Source organism: Hypomesus transpacificus, chromosome 7 (assembly GCF_021917145.1).
Source record: "Hypomesus transpacificus isolate Combined female chromosome 7, fHypTra1, whole genome shotgun sequence".
NCBI lineage: Eukaryota > Metazoa > Chordata > Actinopteri > Osmeriformes > Osmeridae > Hypomesus > Hypomesus transpacificus.
In genome coordinates, this window is record NC_061066.1 from 4,503,481 (window position 1) to 4,520,632 (window position 17,152).

The window sequence follows — 17,152 nt, forward strand, 5'->3', positions numbered from 1 at the left end:
ACATGGCCCCGGCCATCCTCTCCTTAATACAGTGCAGTCGCCCTGTTCCATGTGCAGAAGAACACCCCCAAAGTATGATGCTACCACCCCCATGCTGCTTCACAGTAGGGATGGTGTTCTTGGGATGGTACTCATCATTCTTCTTCCTCCAAACACGTTTAGTGGAATTATGACCCCAAAGTTCTATTTTGGTCTCATCTGACCACATGCCTTTCTCCCATGACTCCTCTGGATCATCCAAATGGTCATTGGCAAACTTAAGACGTGCCTGGACATGTGCTGGTTTAAGCAGGGGAACCTTCCGTGCCATGCATGATTTCAAACCATGACGTCTCAGTGTATTACCAACAGTAACCTTGGAAACGGTGGTCCCAGCTCTTTTCAGGTCATTGACCAGCTCCTCTCGTGTAGTTCTGGGCTGATTTCTCACCTTCCTTAGGATCATTGAGACCCCATGAGGTGAGATCTTGCATGGAGCCCTAGTCCGAGGGAGATTGACAGTCATGTTAGCTTCTTCCATTTTCTAATGATTGCTCCAACAGTGGACCTTATTTCAACAAGCTGCTTGGCAATTTCCCCGTAGCCCTTTCCAGCCTTGTGGAGGTGTACAATTTTGTCTCTAGTGTCTTTGGACGGCTCTTTGGTCTTGGCCATGTTAGTAGTTGGATTCTTACTGATTGTATGGGGTGGACAGGTGGCTTTATGCAGCTAAAGACCTCAAACAGGTGCATCTTAATTTAGGATAATAAATGTAGTGGAGGTGGACATTTTAAAGGCAGACTAACAGGTCTTTGAGGGTCAGAATTCTAGCTGATAGACAGGTGTTCAAATACTTATTTGCAGCTGTATCATACAAATAAATAGTTAAAAAATCATTAATTGTGATTTCTGGATTTTTTTGTTGTTGATTATGTCTCTCACAGTGGACATGCACCTACGATGACAATTTCAGAACCCTCCATGATTTCTAAGTGGCAGAACTTGCAAAATAGCAGGGTGTTCAAATACTTATTTTCCTCACTATATATATATATATATATATATATATATATATATATATATATATATATATATATATATTAGTGCTGTCAGTTTAACACGTTATTAACGGCGTTAACGCAAACCCAAATTAACGGCGTCAATTTTTTTATCGCGCGATTAACGCTCTGTTTGGCCTAGCAAACTTTGTAGTTTTTTTTCACATGCTGTTGCAACAACTACCGAAGTTAGAAAAACTACAACACCACACCGGATCTAGCTAGACCGGAAACAAAACAACAGGCACGCCACACACTTGTTTGGCTTGCGATCCGGCTAAAGCGTAGTAGCAGAGCCCGTTTACAGATATGAGACATTCTCTGGTAGTAGGTTAACTTTACGTTTTGAGTGGATGGCGAGCGCGAGACGCCGAAATGGATGCCAATAAGATTCTGAATGGAAAGTTTACTTTTAAAAAGTTGCCAAATGGTTCCATTGACAAGACCAAAGTGATCTGTGTGTTTTGTCGTTGTAAAATGAGCTATCATTGCAGCACGTCCAGTCTGAAATACCACTTGATGGCCAAGCACACAGATGATGCAAATTCTCCGCCCCCTCGTCAAAGCCAGGCGATTGCAATGTTGTTTTCAATAACAAAAAATATTTGCACGAAGCAATCCGAACCACTTTTCCATGTTGATAAGAGCATTAAAATTTGAAAAAAGAATGGGACAAAAAGAAATCAAGGGACATTTAGAATAGATAGTAATAGAAATGTGCGATTAATTGTGATTAATCGCGAGTTAACTATGACATTAATGCGATTAAATATTTTAATCGTTTGACAGCACTAATATATATATATATATATATATAGGGTCCGCCGCCCCTGATCTCACACCCTCTTAAGCCAGCTTTTACATTTTCACCACAAATTGTCTTAATTTAAATAGTTAAATTAAATTGTAATTATTAATTACACACCCAGCAAAATGTGTACTTAGTTTCACTGATAGAACCAGGTTTGTAAATAAAAACTAACAACAACCCCAAAACACTTTGAAACGGTTTACACTCTAATGTTAATAGTAGTATACATGAATAAATCATCAACTGAGGTGACGATGCAAGAACTTGAAAGAATTCCTGATGAATATAATTAAATTTACTAAACCCTTAAAATATTAGCTTGAACCTCTCTTAGAAGCTCAATAGCATGCCTCAATGTCATCTTAGAAGAGGGATGTTAGTCAGATCCAACTCTTGCCAAACTGCCGAAAGGGAGACAGAATGGTCACTAGTGGCTCTCCACTTGATAGTTGAGAACAAAGGAACGCGATCGGTCGCCAGGATTGACTTGGATCATAATGTTGAGGTCGGTGCACCCCACTGTACTGCAGCAGCCACTCCAGTACCCATTTGCATCAAGGACCAGCTCCTGTGTGTCCCTGCCTCCCACGGAGACCTGTGACACGTGGGGGATCCTCATCTTAAACTTGACCATACGACTGGCTGGCAGGACCCCTGACAGGGGCTCCACCAGCTCATAGTCCTCTTTCCAGGAATCGTATCTCAGTGGGTAGAAGGGCCACCTCGCTGTGGGGTTGGTGCAGGAGATCAGATAATTACAGAGGAACCCATAGCTCCCCATCTCTGCTTTATCCCTGCCATATACGGTGAACACGTACAACCCCGCCCTGGGGACCTGCACCCTGAAATCCACAGAGTCTCCTCGCCTGGACTGAAAAACGTGTCTCCTCTGCTCATCGTCAGTCATGGCTGCGGCACTCAGCATGGCCATTAGGTCCAAGTGGCTTGCAACTCGGAAGCGAAGGGAGCAGCGGCCGTCCGCCGCGTGGACGATGGGGCCGCGCTGCGAGGGATGCTGGAGGCCCCTCCTCTCCGTCAGCCAGCTGGGCCCCACTGGGTTACTCAGGTCATCCGGAAGACACATTTCCCTGTTGACCGCCTTGCACTGGACTTGATACTGACACACTTGGCTGTACTTTTCGTCCTCTCCAGAATTCAAGGCCTTCGCATATATATCCAAGGAATGCTTTTCAGTTTCCTGGGGGTAGACATCTAGCTTCATGCCATCTGGTGTGAGTGTCATGATAGCGTTGCGCTGTTTCCCATTCATGTTGTGCTTGAACAGCACAGGTGATGAACTCTTAACTGTGATCGTTGTCTTTCCATCTGCATTGGGGAGAGAAGCCAAGGATAAACATTAGACGTTACATACATTACTGTACACACGCAAGAGTGATACCAAGACCGAAACCAAAACTTTATTCAGCAACTTAGTGAATCCTTGATAATATCAACATAATTAAATCTGTGGAAAGCAGCAAAAACTACTGACCTGATTGGATGAGATATGTCTCAGGGTGTATAGAGAGGAGGCCCAAATTATAAAACGTGCTTCTCAAATGCATCGAGTTCTCAAATTGCTTCAAGGAAAGCCGAGGTTTGAGCAGTTGCCACTGGCTCTCAAGCGGGAAATGATCTCCCACAAAGAGTGCAGGGTGTGTCAGGAAGTAGAACTCATTGTATCTTAAAGCAAAAGCAACACCAGGAGACAAGCATTATGGTTTGTCCACTCCGGTAATTCTGTATCCTCAGTGCGCTCCCGAAGTGCAATGCACACATGCTTAGCGGGGAACTTAAAAGGAGAGCTTGAGAAGCGCACTTACTCAAATTTGAATGTGGAGTGATTATCACGGACGTTCCCAGCTCCCCATGTGCTGTCCAGTAGATGCCAGGTCCCTGCTAGTCTGACCGCATTCCAGGCGTGGGTGGCACTCCCTGTGAAGCGGGCACCCAGCTTGTACATTCCACCCTTGGAGTACCCAGACACCTGCTGACACTCTATGCCTGCAAGACTGACCCACACTGCAAGTGGGTTACTGCAATCACAGACATTCACAGACGGCTCAGCAAGCCAGTACTTCTTAGCAGTGGACACGCTTTCCGGAAGCAGTCAAGCGCAGTGCAGTACAAGCCCGATCAACATTAGTATCATAGGACTTAGTAAAGCAAACAAGATCATTCGGAAGTAATATCTGCAACACACACATACACACACATACACACACACACACAACAAACACACTCACACACATGAACACAAATGCACACCCAGAACATATATGACATTATGCAGTTTACATCAAGACAACGACTCTCGACAACTGGAATTCTGACAGTGTTTACTAGTTACATCTAGCTACCTGTACAGCCCAATAGGTCTGCCCATGATTAACAAAATGATCACACCAGAACAGCAGGATTGATTTTTAACATCACTGAAACCCCACACGTCCCACGCATCTCTGATGGCTCAGCAATGTCCCACAAGGCTACAGGATGCTAAATGCAGAAGCCGGTCAAGACGAGTCGTGACAGGAGTCATCAGCTCAATGCAAACTGAACTTCTTGATTCATTGATAATGACTTAACCCGACCAACAAACCCGTTGATTATCAGCTTGTAATGTTGATTGGATTGAAAGAGCTTTGGTGGGAGCTACCTGCACATAGCTTGGAACAGGCCAGCGTAGCCTGCACACACTCCTTTCCCTGTCTTTAAGACATCACTGGGGGAGCCTGATCTGAGGTCAGGGTTTTGGAGGCCCACGACATCATATTCTGTAAGGACACAAGTCAGCAGGGCTAGTTAGGGATCAAGAGATTGAATGGACAAGACTGTGCCTATTCACCCTGAGGGGAGGAGTCATTCGCATTGCGGACTCCTTAACATATCCAGCATTGCCATGCAACAAAACTCAGCCACAGAAGCATCAGCGCTGCTGTCATTTGTGTCCTGCGTCCAGTAATTTGTGTCACTTTGTGTTTGGAAAACAAAGAGCCAAAGCGATCGTCTGTCAAAAATCCCCCGTCTTCAGGTATTGCGTGACACGCTCTTAGGGTTGACATGACTACGGCCACTGACCTCTTTGGTTCTGTGCACCAACCTCAAGAGCAACATCCTGTTAACGGGCAGGAAATTACAGTTTTTCACAATTGCTAAAACACTAAACCCCATTCTCTGAATCAACCGTTCAGTGAACTAAACCAATTTGTCAAATCAGACACTCTTTTGGCAAAACTCTAAACACATTCTCATTCACTAAAAGCATTTTGCACTGTGATGCACTTGTGCTGCAAAATGGTAAACACAACTACAACACAGTTGTCATCTGTAAAACATAATGACTCAAAACTGTTCACACTTCTTTCTAATGGTGGTTTGGGACAATGGCAGCTTTCACCGTGGTGTCTATATACAAGAATAGTTCAACATCAAGCAGCAATTTTTACTGTAAATGTTTGCCTTCCACCATACAGCCCTTTTTTCAACCCAATTGAAGAGTTTTTCTTTGTGTGGCATTGAAAGGTCTATGACCGAAACCCATATACCAGGGTCAAATCTCCAACAGGTAATGGAATTGGCCTGTGGTGACAGGTGTGGAGGGTTTTCAAGGCTGGATTCAGCACACCAGAGGGTTTTTTCTTTGTTCTTTGTTGACAGTACTATAGTAAGTTGTGATGGTTACTGTAATATTTTCAAATCAAATCAAATGTACAGTATTTTTATAGCCCTTTTTACAAGCAATGTCACAGAGGGTTTCACATACGCCCATTGAACTGCCCCTCAGCCAACCTCAAGCTTCAAGGAAGACAAGGAAGGTAAAACTCCCATACCCCTTTTCCACCAATGCATTTTGGGTGCCGGTTCGGAGCCGGTGCCTAATCGCGAACCAGTTCTTCCTCTTTCGATAGACTGGGAACCGGAAAAGTGGTTCGTACGTGGTTCGCGACGAGCACCACTTTGGAGCTCTTATTTTATTGATGAAACTGCTCATTTGTAAATTTGCTCCGACTTTTTTTATTCTCGATTGTAATGTAAACATTCGGGATGCATGCGCAATGTGGCTGCAGAAAACCGGGAAAGGATAGAATTTTTTATGGCAAAAGGACTACACGGATAATACAAATAGTTACATTTAAAAATACCAAAAAGGTAGAGGAGGACAGCCTTTCAAAGAGAAAGCGATTACCCATTGATCTGTCGCATCAGAATTTTGATTTGGGTCACGAAAGTCTTGAAATTTGAGTGAGAATGTTACCCGGTACAGACCACATAGTCGAGTGGCAACCATGTCTTCGTCATGTCACTAAGTTCATAATTTAACAGTTCATAATTTTACAGTTTTACAGTCAATTTTACATTTTAAAAGTCGACAAGGACAGCTTTCAAGAGATATGGGAATTCTGCTTTTAGCCAGCTGGTCCGATTGTTTTTCTGATTTGTTCAAACTGGCCATGAGTGAGACTGCGTCCCCGTTACACTGTTTTGACGTTAGCCTCAGTCAGACTCGCTCACTGGCAGTGTGCACAATGTTGTGATTCACTTAATTTTACACCAGTAACGTCAGAGAGGACTGCCTAATGTAAATACGAGCCTGATGAAGATAGCCAGCATCTCATGAGCAATAACAGCAACGAAACGTCCGCCATTGTTGATGTTGTGTTTGGCGCTACCGCGCTAGCGTTGCTGGGAAATATGAGACGTATACAGTGACGTAATGACGTGGCTCTGTGGTGGCTCTCGCCCGTGGAAAAGCAAACCGGTTCTTAGTAAGCACCGTTCTTGAACCAGCTCCGAATTGGCTCTAGCACCAGCTCCGAACTAGCTCCCGGTTCACTTTGGTGGAAAGGGGGGTACCAGAAAAACTCACTTACTGTAAGGAGAACAAATTTACAGAAACCTTCAAATCAAATCAAATGTATTTGTATAGCTCTTTTTACACGCAAGCATGTCACAGAGGGCTTCACATACGCCCATAGAACTGCCCCTCAACCAACCTAAACCCTCAAGGAAGACAAGGAAAAACTCCCAACAGGAGAACAAATTTAAGACACTTTGGGAGGAGTAATTCAGTGAGGGATCCCCTCCAGAGACGGTTGGTGAAATAGAGGTGCAGAACACAGGCTAAACATAGTCATACATCAGGAAAGTGTCAATGGGTGTTGAAACACCAAAATCCAGTGTTTCAAAATCCAAAATCAATTTTCTTTATTGCTACAGTAAATGAATTTACTGTGTAAACATAAACAAATTATTCTTTACATGTAACTACAAGCCCTGGATGCTGTGTTCTCAATTTTTTGTGTTGTGTGTGATGATTTGCTCCAGTGTTTATATATTGATTGGTTGTGTTTATGATCTGAAAGTATAGTTTGATTTTGAGCACAGGTTACATGGTTTAGGAGCGAGTGTTTGATTTTGCCAGAAGAGTCAGAGGTTTTGGAAATTGAGTTTGAATATATGGTTTTGTGTTTACAGTTTTGAGAAAATGGTTGACTGTTTCAAGAAATGTGTTTTAGCAATCGTGAAAAACTGTAATGAATAAACCTAGCCCTCTAGAGCAGACTCACCAATGTGGTGTGTGACCCACATCCAGATAGCCCTCAGCTTCTCCATGTCACTCTTAGTCCCCTTCAGCAGCTCCTGGACCAGGGCCTCCACAGTGTCCTCGGCTTTCACCTGAGAACAAAGAGCACAATCTAAGGAATTGTTCCCCCTTGCAGATGCACAGCTCTAACGAAATGCAATGACACCAATGTTTGAAAAACAAAGCATTCACTTGTCCGTTCCAAAATTACCCTACCAAAAAGTACAAAGCATTTTAAACAGCAATTTTATAAAGACAGATTCCAATAATACGAAGGCTTACCTTACTTGCATAAGCATCAATATGTTTGAGTTTATCTAAATACATGCGCATTGACTTCAGGTTGGATTTGTCCCATGGGAAAGCTAATATGAGAAGCACAGCAAAACAAACCATGTACGTCAGTCAAGCTTTGCTGTAAGGGCTACAAATTTTTTAATTTCTTTCTCCTCTAGTGAGTTTTTCTGGGAGTTTTTCCTTGTCTGCCTTGAGGGTTTAGGTTGGTTGAGGGGCAGTTCTATGGGTGTTTATGAAGCCCTCTGTGACATTGCTTGTAAAACGAGCTATACAAATCAATTTTGATTTGATGATTTACAAAACACACCATTCATTGGGGGGAAAAAAGGAAGCTTTCTCTGTATTTGGTTTATACAGACTCACCATATTCAGTCTTCCTGCCAAGCTCTGTTTTATAGTCATCACCAACGAAACCTGTAATAAAGTCCATGCCAACACATTTTTTGGGTGAAGTAGACACCTGGCTGAATTATCTCCATTAGATTAATTTTGTTAAAAGCAAAAAACACATTATTTGCATGTTTTTAAACCAGAAATGAACTTTGTTTTACCCTCATTTTCATATGCAACTTCATTTCTCCTTACTTCTTTTCCTGTAGTGCACAAAAAATACTTTTCCTCATTTCATCTTGCATAGTTTATATAACTTTGGATGCATTTTAACATGGCCTTACTCAAATAATGCAAAGTGACCAACCAAGCTTTCCTGTTTTCAAAACAGGAATACACAGTGCTTGTGAGACACAACCTTTTCTTAAATGTAATCTTGTGTGAAATTCCTTACAATTCCTGTCAGCCTCTATTGTTGTCATTCACCTTACCTTTACCAAAAGAAAATCTCTTTGGCAATGTTGGAGTGCTTTTCCTTGGTTGAACCTCTACTGTGACTGTGAACAAAATGCAAAGCATAGGTTTCAATTTTTTTTTTACCCTTTTCCATGACTTTTCTATAACTTCTTACCAAATTTCCATGACTGTATTTCTGCATTATAATGAGTAAAGTAGCCTTACAACTAAATCATAATGTAAACTTCAGATGCTTGTGGGATTTGAAGCATAAATAGGGACTACATCTCGAAGAATGACAAAAAGTGTATTCTCTCCCCTCAGACTTCCCCGCGGTTAAATTCTTGAACCATTTAACCAGTGGCGATTTCTTTAAGACTGCAAGGGAAGCTCAGCTTCCCCTAACATTTCAAAAATTCATGGTCAAATATTTACTATTGTGTTAACATTCTAAATGCGTTAGAACACGTTCACATCGAAGACGAGTTCGTTCAGAATCAGCTACATATATTAGCAGGTCAGCTGACTGATTTCCTTCTCATACATTCCCGTAGTACCAGGGCCGAATCTAGGTTCCCACTAGGGGGGTCTGGGGGCATGTTCCCCCAGAAGCCATTTTTGAAAACATCCTTTTAAATAGTGTCCTCTAGTGGGGGGCTAATTAAACTTTTGGGTTAGGGTTAGATACGCCCATGCGTAGTGCCACAGTGCATTTCCCTGTTGAAGCTCAGCTTCCATGGACTTCAACGGGGATGGTTGGTTTTTTTTCAGTGCTTTGAAACTATACGGTCATTGGATAAAAGCTGCGATTACGTCCCGCCCTGGACGCTCAGCGTCTCTGAGGGTGAATGGAGGAGTGGGCTGGCCTGGACGCTGGGCTTCCGCGTGATGATTGGAGGGTCTGTCGACAGACTGCATCTCCTATTGATTGACAGTAATTTTGTACTATAAAAAGTCATCGAAGCTATTCAAGTTCAGTCCCATTGCGGATTTTGCAACTGTAGTTGAAAGACAAACTGCAGCAACCTATTTCTTGGTATTTGCTTGGCGAAATTGCTAACCAATTCTCATCATACATTTCATACAATTGTACACCATGTTCCTTGTTTCAGTTTAACCTAATTTCCACATTTCCAAGCCAGTGAACTAGCCAGTGAACTAGCCAAATAAATGGAACGTTTTTAGGATGTAGGCCGAAAACGAACTTCCCCTCTTTGAAAGGCCAGCAACCGCCACAGCATTTAACGCATTTCAACCATTCCAACTTCATAACGTGCAGCATGTTATTGTAATAAATGTTACTAAACTAGCAAGCTAGTAAGCACATATATTTAAACCTTTCTAGTTTATATATACAAATGTACATGATGATAAGCTTACAAACAAAATGACCAAAAGCATGATCATTCTTTTAAAAAAATCAAATTTTCCAAAACATAATATATCATACAAAATACGTATATATGTAAAAACAAAATCACATTATTTCCAGGCCTGGAAAACTAATTCTGTACGTTTTCCATAAAAAGGTGAATAAGGAAAAAATAAGCAATGAGAGGGCATTTGTTTTTTAACGACCGTTGATGTGTCAGGTATGTAAATGGCTCACAATGTTTGGTCATCTTGCAATGCTCTTTTTTGCTGCCTTCAGAAAAACTGATTGATGAGTTTCTGTATTATGTAACACACCAGTAAATGTCTCTCACCATTATCACTGTGTCGTTTAACCACATCTGCTCTGGCATTCTCCCCGCGCTCTGTGAGACACGTCAAAGCACAGTCTTGTCATTCACAGTAATTATGTATGCAAAATTGCACAGCCACTGCGTCATTATCCGATATGCTTACTTTGGACCTGTTTCAGCTTGCTCACTGACTCAAATAATGTGGATCATTGCCATAATGATCTAACATTATCTTACTTTAGATACTTACCAAGTTTGTATTCCTGGCTATCATCATTATCATTTTTGTCTTCACTGGCACAGAAGCCTACATTTAGTGGGGGTTGCAGATAACATGTTAGATGGCATGCAAAATATAGTGCAAAACAACTATGCAAGTCACTTCTTCATGTACAACAATGCACTATAACAGCTGAAAGTAATTCAGACAAGACATTATCAACAATAATAAAAATTAAAACGCCCATGCGTAGTGTGGCACTACGCATGGGCGTATCTAACCCTAATTATTATAATAAAAATAATCACTGCAATCATACTTACACAAATAGCATAGGTAGAATGGAAGCAGAGGAAAACAAAAAATTGCCAGCAGTATTTTCTGCATTAGAGAAAGGTGGTTGTGGAAGGCCATTTATCCTTCAGTTACCCTGGTAAGAAATCTAACAGGAAGGCTTCTGAAGTTTGTATCCAAGAGAAAAGAAACATAGCAGCTGTCAAATGCATGTCTTGTTCTTCTCTAGGAAATGATGAATACTCCATCTCTTACCTTATATATATATAAATCTAATCACAGCATAATTTTTTTTAATTTTAGTTACACTCCATAGACAGAAAGACGGACCCAGCAGGGTGAATGGCCTCATCACTAAACTTATGTTCTTAAGTCACAGAAATACACTTAAGTGTGTGTGTTTTATTACTTATATTCATTTGTCATCAACAAAACTGTTACAGTAGTTACAGTTTGTACAGATTAGGGACAATAAGGATGAAGACTGAAAATGTATGACAGAAATGTTAAGATCCACCGCTTCCTCTCCCTGTTCAAGACGAATAGGTAAATGTTCATTTGTAACTTACCTGTACAGACTGGATCCTTCTTGCACAGTTCTCTTTACCTGCTACTGACGTCAAGTAATGAGTTGCTGGCGCCTTTATAAGCTATCCATATAGGGTTTCTATGGCTGCGGGACTTCCCAAAGAAAGTCATAAAATTCACTCCCTTGCTGATAAAGTACTGAGTAGAGTCAGCAAAAGAATCAGGACACACCTTTTGTCAACATCTATTCAAACTTACACTTCAGTCACTAACTTAATCAAAGATTGACAAGAACATCAAAGGTTACCTTTCAGATTGGAAGGAGATAAGGAGGCATTTTCTTTCAATTATCATGAATTATTTATTGTGCTGAAGTCCAAATGATCACACATTACTGCAGCTGAGCAGGGGTGGAAGTAATGAATTATAACTACTCCTGTTACTGTAATTAAGTTGTTTTTTCGGGTACTTGTGCTTTTATGAGTGCTCAAAAATAAGTACAAATTAAGCAAAGTAATCACAATTCATTACTGAGTAGCCTAGCCTACAATTTGAATTAATATTCAAACATTTGACCGGCATTTCAGTAGCCCAAAAATAATATCCGATCGTAAATGAACCAATTAAAACCTTGATATTTGGGATAAAAAGAAAGTCCCTGCTGCAGCAAGTTTCAGAGACAGTTTATCGTAATAATCGCACAGTTAAGTTATGGACAGAAATGAAGTTTTGGAGAAGCAAACCAACCACATGATGGAAATTACAGTATTTTGAAGGCAGAGGGGAAAGTGCCGTAAGTAAGAGAAGAGTTAAGGACATGGAGAAGAAAAGTTATGATGGAGGGAGAGATGGTTTGAAAGAGAGGGGAGGGGACTGGATCAAGGGGACAGGAGATGGGGCGATGAAAGAGAACAAGGTCAGAGATCTCTGCCTCGGACAGGAGAGAGAAAGAGTTTAGACATTTGGTAAGGTCAGTCATAGAGGGTGAGTGGGTAGGAAAGGTGGGTTCAGGGAACTGACTGCTAATGTTGGCAACCTTTTTCTGAAAGAAGGAGGAGAAGTCGTATGCTGCCAGGGTGGAGGGGTGGGGGAGGGGGGTTAAGAAGGGTGGAGAAAAGTTTGTGAGGGTTTGAGGCAGAGTTAATTTTGTTCAGAAAGTAGTGGGTTTTAGCATCAGTTATGCGGGCAGAGAAGGATTTGAGGAGGCATTGATACTTATCAAGGTCCAGACCGTCTTTGGACTTGCGCTATCTCCTCTCAGCTGCCCGAAGGATGGACCGTTCTTCACGAATAACATCCGTGAGCCACAGGCAGGAGTGAGAAGATCGCGCAGGCCTGGCTGACAGGGGACAGAGAGTGTCGAGTGATGCAGTTAATGTGGATAACAGGGTGTTAGTGGCAGTGTCGGTGGGGTGGGATATTAACTCGTCAATGGGAGGGAGGGAGGATGTTACAATGGAGGAGAAATGGGAGGGGGATAGGGAGCGAAGGTTGCGGCGGAAAGTTACGAGGGGAGGGAAGGTAGTAGGGGTTTGAGGGAGAGAGACAGAGAATTGTATGAAAGAGTGATCAGAAATGTGTAGTCGGGTGATCAGAAATGTGTAGTCACAATGTAGTTACAGAGGTTAAGTCAGTGATACAGTTACGTGTCAGGATGAGGTTGAGCTGCTCTCCTGCCTTGTGGGTCGCCGGTGTGTTCAGCAGCTTCAGGTCGAAGGAAGTCAGAAGAGACTTGAAGTCGACGGCCGGCGTTCCTTCGAGGTGGATTTTGAATCAGCGGTGTTCCATCATCCGGAAGGACGCTGAGGAGCATGTCCAGCTCCTCCACAAAGTCAGCTAGCGGCCCTGGTGTCTGATAGAGGACAACTAAAAATGCTTTGATAGGATCAGTTAGCATCACATAATGGTGTTCAAATGATTTGGCAGTAACAGAGAGTGGGGTGGATGTGTATTTAATATGTGGGGAAAGAAGCAAACCTGTCCCACCACCTCGCCCAGTTGAGCGAGGTGATGAGGAGAACGAGTGGTTGACGGAGAGAGCAGCTGGAGTTGCAGTGTTCTCTGGGCGGATCCATGTCTCTGTCAGCGCAAGAGAAGCATGGGATGCAAATGCCGGGATGAAGTCTACCTTGTTCACAGCAAGCTGGTAGTTCCAGAGCCCTATAGAAAGAGAGAGGGCAGGTCTGCTAGTGGTGTAATGAGCGGGAATGCTGAAGAAACACATGCTAACTAGGGATGGGACGTATGGCACTGACGCATCGATGCTTGTGTCGCAAAACCAATACGCACAGTTTCTAAAAAGTGTTTTGGAGCTTGTATCAAATTTCGAAACCACGTGACAGATGACGTTCAATGCTTCAAACGTCACGAACTGGTTCGAAGTTTTGCCGCTCTTCTGAACCAGAGCCATGGAAGGAACGAAGCCACCGCTTCTTGTTAAAGACAAATCTCACATTGTCAGAGAAGCAGCACCAGGCATCGCTAGAGTTTCTTCCATCAGTCATTATTATTTAGCCAAATCCGTATAGTAATAATTATAAATCCGTGCATTTGTGTTGTGTTATTTTATTGAAATGAAACGTAACATGATAGGACTAGGTAGGTCTATACAGTGCCCAGAAAACAAATGTTGATGATTCGTCAACATTGTCAACAGTAATAATAATTTGTAAAAATAAAGTTCCCCTAGTTCGCAATAGACCTACATATCACAAATGTTAAGAAAAAATCGGTGTTATCTAGTTTAATTGATATAAAGACCATATCGTATAAACTCCGTCCACCCGCAACAAGAAGTAATGATTTCTTCGGTGGTGTAGTTGGTTAAAACATTATACGCCAACATTGTTAATGCGAATCTGGAATCCTGAGTTCGCGCCCCAATGCAGGGACCCTCGTACGACGTTCTTTAACTTTTACTGTGAGAAAATGACATAATTCTAAAGGCCTACGGATGTATCACAACATTTTAATGTGTGAGAACTAATATCAGATCAAAATGAACACATGTAGCCTTAATTAAATATTGAATAACGTAGGGTAGTCTACCGTCGGAGACAACCACTACGCCTCATTCAGCCAGTTTAAGCGGCTGCTAGATGACGCTGTTCATTTTCAATGCGCCGATAGTTCGGCTCTTTGGGCCGGCACAATCCGGAAGAAACCACCAAAGCTTCACAAGGCATCGTTCGCCCATCCCTAATGCTAACTATGAATATGTTCTAGGTGGATTAGAATACAAATAGGTTGATACTTATCTGAATAGGTGATCCGCCTCGTCGGCCATTCTCGGTGGACTCCCGCAGGTAGACTCCCTGTCTTTTCTCGACCGAGTCTTCGTGCACCGAGGCTACCAGACGAGGCTGTCACTGCAGTGCTAGCCGCCTTAAATATGCTAATGCACATCTGACGATGGCCCTAATTATAATGTCAACAGAGCTGGGTCTGCGGCGGCGAGTACCCTGAAACTCAATCGCTAGCTAGTTACCATAAACCAATCTAGCTTTGTATCCTAGAGCCCTGCCCGTGATGCGACGAAGTCTAGCTAACACAAATAATGAAACAAGGACAGATTAACCCACTAGTAAGATGACGGTCACGATGTTCACTCAGTAGAAACACAGATGCACTCTAGCTTAGCATGTGTCTTATTTGTAATGTATTCTTGGAACAAAAATTTTGCGTATAGTGTCCTGCTGAAGTGAATATCGAGACCGCCGCATTGACTGCGAGTAATCAAGGCTGTTGTTTATATTGCGTACAGCTAAAACTTAGTCTCAGGGGTAAAGCTGAAGGTACAGCAGTTAGATAACTAGTTTAAACTGGTCAAAGAGTAGCTAGCCAGTGAGTCAGTTTCGGTGGCCAACCCAGTCTCATCCCAACTCGTCAAATATTGACGCTTGGGCAGAGCCCTTTGGCGTCACTATACCGACGCCGGGGGACGCCTTTTTCGTCGTTTTTTGACGCCTAGGGACGCCCATTGACTTCCACGTTAATATGTTCGGCTTTTCCCGTAGAAAATTGTGAACTATGGCGTCGTATTTTGACGCATTAGGTCTCCCATAGATTTTGATGAGCGGCTTTCGGATTTTTACGAAACGTCACCATAATAAGTCGGGTGATTTCGTAAAAATCCGGCCGATGTGCTTTCAACATGATTTTTTTGTTACATCCAAGACATAAACGTTATAAATGACATAAACCTTATTTAAGGACATAAAAGTTATTTATAAAATGGACTGATACCAAATAAACCGATCTAAAAAGGTAGGCCTATATGCATAAAAAAGAAAAGAAAAATAGAATCCATCGGGGGAGGAATATCATTTTATTTTAATCATAATTTTAAGCGCATGGAAGCAATCATGTCAAATGCACTGACAGGAAAACCTATAAATTATCCAACATTATTGTAATTTTATTATTACACACAAGTCGCCTAAAAGTTTGACGCTCAATATCTGGCTGGAACTACTTCTTGTCACCCAAACCTCCGCTCTCTCGTACTGAAAAGGTAAGCTATTATCGATGAGGTAAACGTATATTTAAGATACTATCCTACTATACAGTTTTTTTTATTGTTTTTAGGTTGGTTTAATGTTATTATGTTTGACGTACATTGCCCGGTGCTTTGCATCACCAATATAAATTAATTGACTTTGTAAACTGCAAAAATAGGCTAACACACTGTGCTAGCTAGTTAGCTAGTCTAACGTTATGTCATGCAAGGTCATGAACCGGTGCACTTTCATTGGACTCAGACCAATGTTTATCTTTGCTGGCGTGGTCCTTTTTACATCTCATAGCTTGCTAGGTATGACATTTATTGTATTGTATTTTTTATCTTTTCTTACTTGCAGCTGAAGTCACGCATTTTCTGGAAACGATATCGATATCCTTATTACCTCACCATATTATTACCTCACCATATCCTTGCCTTACTGCCTATTTTAATAATTTGTCAGGACGTACCTGTGTATACCTGTGTCCACCTACCTCTGTCCACCTGTGTTACGCCCTCCACAGGCTCTGCCTGTCTTTCTGTTTGTCTGTGTTTGTGTGAATCTCCAGGCTGCAGTGATCCAGTCCACCCTACCTGCACAAGATCCACACCTGCGGTCCAGTTTCCCAATAACTTGCGGTGACATACCCTGGTTTGCCCTCCACTCACCGCCAGATCGTTGTTTTTACAACCTGGTACCTACGTTCCTGGCCTCCTTGTACTTCCGAGTCTATTATCTACTATTTGTCTTCAAAGTGTTCTAATATTGCACTTTCTTGTGTCCCAAACAAACATCCCACTCACCCCAACTCTCCATCTGCCTGCCTACGCGCTCTGCTTGCTACCTGCCTCGGTGTTTGTGAGACAAATATATACATTACTTCTTTCCATGTTCATACCGAAGTTCATGCTTTACTACAATACCCATAAGCCATAGGAATGAAATGTAAGAATAATAATTATTTAATGTGTGTTACTCATATTCCTACTTGCAATGCTTATAACATGTCAATGTGTTTATGTTTGCAGAAAATGACCAAACCCAAAAGCAGGCCTTGCCCTCACTGCCAGGTCATGAATACTGTCAACCGCAAAACATGCCTTTCATGTTTTGCAAGCCTCTCACAAAAAAAAGAGGATTAAGTCCAAGGAGGAGAGTTTGCATGTTGGTGACTGGGGGGGAGAATGTGAAGAAGCACCGCAACGCAGGCAGAGTGATAGATTCAGCCCGCATATCTGTGAGTGAGAATGTGGAGGTCTTAGGTTACGGTTCCATTCAGATTCATACTATAATGGTCGGAACTTGATATCAATGCCAGTTTCATTGGTATCAGGCCATATCATTTAATCAATAGCAGCATCACATCTTATAGTCTTCCTGTAAGGACCCCTAGCTTTGTCAATTT

At 42.1% G+C, this 17,152-nt stretch overlaps 1 protein-coding gene across 2 annotated transcripts; it reads right to left on the reverse strand.

The window, feature by feature from the left end:
- Nucleotides 1-1,857: 1,857 nt before the first annotated feature.
- LOC124469703 (kyphoscoliosis peptidase-like) lies at nt 1,858-12,503 on the reverse strand. 2 transcript variants are annotated; one of them, XM_047023159.1, is made up of 13 exons: nt 11,287-12,503; nt 10,747-10,880; nt 10,454-10,510; nt 10,225-10,275; nt 8,554-8,619; nt 8,284-8,325; nt 8,096-8,146; nt 7,718-7,800; nt 7,419-7,527; nt 4,508-4,625; nt 3,672-3,860; nt 3,341-3,531; nt 1,858-3,174 (listed from the first exon to the last, which is right to left on the reverse strand). In XM_047023159.1, the coding sequence occupies exons 2-13, from the start codon at nt 10,835-10,837 to the stop codon at nt 2,276-2,278; spliced, it is 1,947 nt and encodes a 648-aa protein (XP_046879115.1). In that variant the 5' UTR covers nt 10,838-10,880; nt 11,287-12,503; the 3' UTR covers nt 1,858-2,275. The 2 variants fall into 2 exon arrangements, with proteins under 2 accessions (XP_046879115.1, XP_046879114.1); XM_047023158.1 differs by having other exon boundaries at nt 10,747-12,503.
- Nucleotides 12,504-17,152: the final 4,649 nt, after the last annotated feature.